The sequence below is a fragment of the Lygodium microphyllum genome, chromosome 6 (assembly GCF_053477565.2).
Source record: "Lygodium microphyllum isolate KBCC chromosome 6, Lygodium_microphyllum_v1.1.10, whole genome shotgun sequence".
NCBI lineage: Eukaryota > Viridiplantae > Streptophyta > Polypodiopsida > Schizaeales > Lygodiaceae > Lygodium > Lygodium microphyllum.
In genome coordinates this window covers 122632754-122638112 of record NC_141140.1, presented here as the reverse complement: position 1 = coordinate 122638112, position 5359 = coordinate 122632754, and the positions used below count along the sequence as shown (strand labels likewise).

General features: G+C 44.1%; 1 protein-coding gene across 1 annotated transcript; it reads right to left on the bottom strand.

Annotated features, from left to right (window-relative positions):
- Positions 1–869: 869 nt before the first annotated feature.
- On the bottom strand, positions 870–4864 carry LOC148035060 (ABC transporter G family member STR-like). Its single transcript, XM_087680774.1, has 5 exons — positions 4352–4864; positions 3484–3663; positions 3004–3272; positions 2083–2696; positions 870–2019 (listed from the first exon to the last, which is right to left on the bottom strand). Exons 1-5 carry the CDS (start codon positions 4862–4864, stop codon positions 959–961), a joined length of 2637 nt encoding a protein of 878 aa, XP_087536900.1. The 3' UTR covers positions 870–958.
- Positions 4865–5359: the final 495 nt, after the last annotated feature.

Genomic DNA, 5359 nt, shown 5'->3' with positions numbered 1-5359 from the left:
ACAGCCTACAGCCTACCAAGCTATCAGTCGCTCACCAATTCAATTGATTCATCATTGAACATTGTGTGTCTGATCTTGGGCCAACTTTGGAGTCTGGGGAAGGGGCGAAGAATATAACAGGCTGAGAGTCGAGACCACACAAATAAAAAAAGGCAGGGGTTAAGCCTTAACTTGAGTCTTGCAAATCAGAAAAGGCAGGGTTTAACTTGAGTCTTGCAAATCAGAAAAGGCAGGGTTTAACTTGAGTCTTGCATGATAAAACGAGAGTTCAAACTTCACACACACACACACTCTCTCTCTAGTTCATTGAAACTTGAGTGTTGGCAGCTGCCTTAATTGTAATTAAAACTAAAACGTTTAAACATTAAACTTGAAAAGTTAAAAGGTCAATTCAAAATTAAAATTTAATATATATTATTTAAAATCCTTTTCAATATATATTTAGAAGGATCTTATCCTTCTACTTTAATTATGAGAAGGATATTCTCCTTCTATGATAAAGGTGAACCGGCCCAAATCCTTTTCACTTTTATTTTTCACAAGTAGGCAGTTCCTCCTCACATTGAATCGAATGAGATTTCTCTTAAAATGAACAGGTCTTAGGATGAAGCGAACCTGCCTTTTCCCGAACACTTAACCAAAAGGGATTATCCACTTCAACAAATATCAAGAATAATAAATACTTGAGTGTCACTTCAACAAATACCAAGAATAATAAATACTTTAGAGTCCGTGTCACTTCAACAAATATCAAGGATAATAAATACTTTAGAGTCGGTGTTCAGGAAAAACCCTTGTGATAGCAATAAACTCTAAGGCCTATATAACAGGCCAAATGATGAAATTACACATTGTCTAATGATGTGCCCTTCGATCTAATTATACAGTAAATCACTCGTCTTCAAGGTTATTGGTGCTTGGAGAGAGAGAGAGAGAGAGAGAGAGAGAGAGAGTTGTGTCACTTGCGTTGGTTCTTGGAATAGAAGCGGAGGATGACGTAAAACAGCAGACGGTAGAACACTCCCCAAGCAAGCAAGATTGCCAGATCCAGGAGGATGCTCTTGTGCTTGATGTCCATCGTCCAGAGGATGTCCTCCCCGACAGCATAGCATCCAGCAGGGTGTGAGACATTAGTGGCTTGCTCTACGTGGCCAAGTGCGCCCACCGCCGGCTCATCGGTCGCGCTGTAGCAAAACTGCCGGTCGTGTGGGACGTGAAACTGGTTGATCAACAAAGCCTCGAAGGGATACTTGATTGTGGACATGTAGTGCAGCCATATCCAGTACTTTGGGATCTTGCTTCGCTTAAGGAAAAAGCCACAATTGAGGAAGAAGATTGCTGTGGAGGCAATCACCATTGCATAGCCAGTGATGTAATTTGGGACAATGGCTGAGATAAATACCACATAGGAGTTGGTGGTGATCAGAGAAGCATAAAGTATTAGCCAAAATACCCACCAGTGACCCTGCAGCTTCAGAAGGAAGAAGGTGAGGAGTGTGAAGGTGAGGGCTTGGATGGCAAAGAAAGGTAGCAAGACAATGAGGTTGGCTATGGTGTAAGAGGAGGCTCTGTAAGCATTGTGAGAAGTCTCACGGATGTAGATGTAACGTTCCTGAATGAAGGCTGGGACAGCGTCATTGGAGGAGAAAAACAAGAGAGACACCGCAAAAATGAAGAAGTTGAGGAGGTTGTTGGCAACGTCTATGTGGAATTCCCTCTTGAGGTGCTTGAACAGAGAGGAGAGCATGAGGCTCATGACAATGAACACGATCTCTCTGGAAAGGAAGAGCTCAGGTGTGCGGGTGATGTTGAGGACATTGCGCCACATCAAGACACGGACCTCGCGGAGCCATGGGTTGGCGAACTTGGGGCCGCCATGGCCGGAGATGGCAAGGTCAGAGTCTGCATATTCTGATGGTGTGTACAATGCAGCCTGCTGATGATCAGTAGTACTGGAATGAGTTATATTGGCACGGTTGATGTTGGGTACTGCAGCTGCATTGGATGTTGCCGTGGGTGCTGCAGGAGGGTACATATTGTAACTGTGTTGGAAGTACTGATAGTGGTGAGCTGGTGTTGGACCCCCGGCCGGCATGTTGGGTGTGCGACCTGGTGTCACAGTAGAAGCTTGTGGTGGCAGCCACGTGGGTGGTCCGGGCGTCCCCCGCACCGACTCCACCACCTCATTGTACAGCCACACTGAGAAATTCTTGTAGAAGCTGGAGGCCAAGTTCGGATCTCGAAAGTTGTTGAGGGGTGTCCGACGGACCAAGGAGTTGTCAAAATTTGCCTCATCCTCCTCACCAATGTATCCCTCATAGCTGTAACTGTAGTTCATGCCATCCATATACTGCATATTATTTCCAGTCACTTCTGCGCCATGGACATATTGATGAGCAGCCGCTGCTGTTACTGCGCCCGATGGGGCAGTGGACGTTGGAACACCATACTGTTGTGCATCAACCCGCATCTTATTACGGGGTGTTCGTCGGACAGGGGTCTTCATCGCCTCAGTTGGTCGGATGCCGTACCGTTGATACTGCACCAACGGATCCAAACCTAACGTCGACTCATCATACTCCTTGATAACATCCAGAAGGTACTCAATACTGTTTTCCCCCTCTGGCAGTTCCCGCCCAAACTCTGCTAGGTACTTCTCTAACTCTGGAGGTGGACCTAGGTAAATTAGCCTGCCCCTGCAAACCACAACAATAATGCACTTTGCAGCATCAATCAATATTTCCAATATATAAAACCTGCACAAGTTCCAGCTTAGATTGCCAGGCTTTAGAACTTAAATGAATTGTCCTATATACGACTCTATTCAACCATACCTGTGATCATATACCATCAGTACATGCAATGTAGCTTATATACGATAACAGTATCTCCTCAGAATATGCACCCAAGTAGAAGTGCATGACCAGATTTGCACAATGCTAAGGCTAGGATATGATAATACTTTCATTTACAATGTACGACATCAGGTAATGTAATCATTACCTGGCCAAGATTATCATGGTGCTTAGAAGCTCTTGGATTCTGTACGATGGTTGATGAATTGTCATCAAGACGATGCTGCCTGACTTGGCTATATCTTTCAGCCTGTCAACCACAGTAAACGCACTTGTTGAATCCAATCCTGAGGTTGGCTCATCCAAGAAGAGTAAAGGTGGTCCATGTATGATGTCCACTCCTATTGAAACTCTTCTCCGCTCTCCACCAGACACTCCTCTTGTCCCTTCATCTCCGATGTAAGTATGTGTTGCACTCTTCAACCACAAATCAAAACTCTTGGTTAAGAATCCAAAATAAAAAAGAAAAAGAGAAAAATACTCGATAGGCTGCTCTGCAAACTGCACTATAACTTTTTTCACATTCACTAGTTGGAACATCTTGTCAAATGTAAAACAAACTAAGTAGATCTGTCAGATGGTTTGTTTGCACTTCTGTCAACACAAAATAAGCCCACAAGGACAAGACCTGCAATCCCAGCTGCTCAAGAAGCTGATAAACTCGATCTTTCTTCTGTGACTTGGACATGCTTGGTGGAAGCCGCACCTCTGCAGCAAACATGAAGGTCTCCAACACAGTCAACATGGGAAAGAGCTGGTCATCTTGCATCACATATGAGGATATTTTCTTCATATGGCTAGTGGTAATCTGCAACATAAATAGTCATGCTACTTTAATATTGGTTCAATTATTTTGAGGATTAAACATTTTGCTGAAGCTATCTGAAGAGCATGCATTAATCATGTTACACAGAGCAAACTTGATGTGCCTAGATTGCATACGTTATCATTTGGAACGTGATTCTTTGTGGATCAAATGAGCAGTCCTATCTATGCCTGCAAAGGTCCCCTCTACTATAATATTACTCCATGTTTCATATGAGTGTTCAAGTCTCGAGAACTTGTTACGTTAATATTGAATTTGTTTCATCCTTGCACGAAGGTAAAACGAATTACCATTACATTGCTCAAGAATCAAAACCATTTAATTTGGAGTTCCCTTCTCAAACTTGTGTTATAGAGGTTGGGAAAAACATCCCGTTTGGTGAAACAAAACTGAATTTTGTATGCAACTTGTAAAGGTTTGAATCAACTAGCTGCATAAGACTACCAAGCATAAGTAACAGATGTCATCTAGCTAGTATGTTCCACCCTTCTAAATAAACTCGGCTTAATAGAGAGTTGATTAAGACTAATCAAGTGCATACTCTAAGAGATAAATTTAGTGCCCATGGTGATTTCCAAGCGGCTAGGATTGTTAGGGTAACATGACAGTTATGAGCGGGAGAGTCCGCTGGGTCCTAGGAATGGTTTTAAGAGATTATATCACGGCGCACCTGCTGCCCATCGACGCTCACACTCCCTTGCAAGCTCCCTTTGGCAATTCTTCCGGCAAGTGCGTCTAGAAAGGTGGACTTCCCTGCGCCACTTGGCCCAAGCACCGCTGTCACCTGCCCCTTCAAAGCCTGTCCTGAGATCTCACTGAGGAGATTTACTTGTTTCTTTATCCACTTGCCCTCCTTCTTCACCTCCTTGGTAACTGCATAGGACAGATCCCAAAACTCTAAGCCAATCCCTGGCTTGCCCAACTTCTGTGCGTTGTACATATTGTCATACTCGCTGGCTCTTGGGAATTCATCTTTTTCCGTTATCATCGTCCCAAGTGTCTGCACAGCGCCCGCATCTTCATATAAATCCTCTTTATAATGATGCCGATCTTGCATGTCCTGGGAATAATTCCTGGCAGCTCGTTCCCCCCTTAACCGACTGGGCCCTGGATAATGATGTTGTTGATTACGGGAATGGTGATGGGGCAGATGGCTTGCATTTGCATGCTGTGTGTAAGACATGGTTTAGGAAAAAACGTGTGCCTCCAAGCCAAATGACACAGTAGAACTGCCTCTATCAGTTATATATAACTGCAGAATATTGCAAGCTTACGGTTATGGTAACCAGCTGAAAAGCAACAACCATTTAAGCCAATCAAGCTCCTGGAAATGGAAATCCGTTGAACGAGTGTGCTGGAAAAGCTTTGAAATTAGCAGTCATGCACGAATTAAGCTGATGTTTCTATCCATCATCATAATTTAGCAGAAGAGATATGCACCTGCAAGCTAGGGAGGTTGCCTCCTCGTGCCTGAGGGAGGAGTGATCAGCCTTACAGAGGATTGGCTCTGGTCATTATTATTAAAGCATTATCGATAGGGACGGCCAATGGCACAATAACAAAAACACAGTGGGCTAATGATGGGGCGACTGCGACGAGGCTCCGTGAAGCACATTCCGAAGTTGCCCACCCTTCATTGTAGGTTTATTTCTCTCAACAATGGTGGCATGGGCCCCAC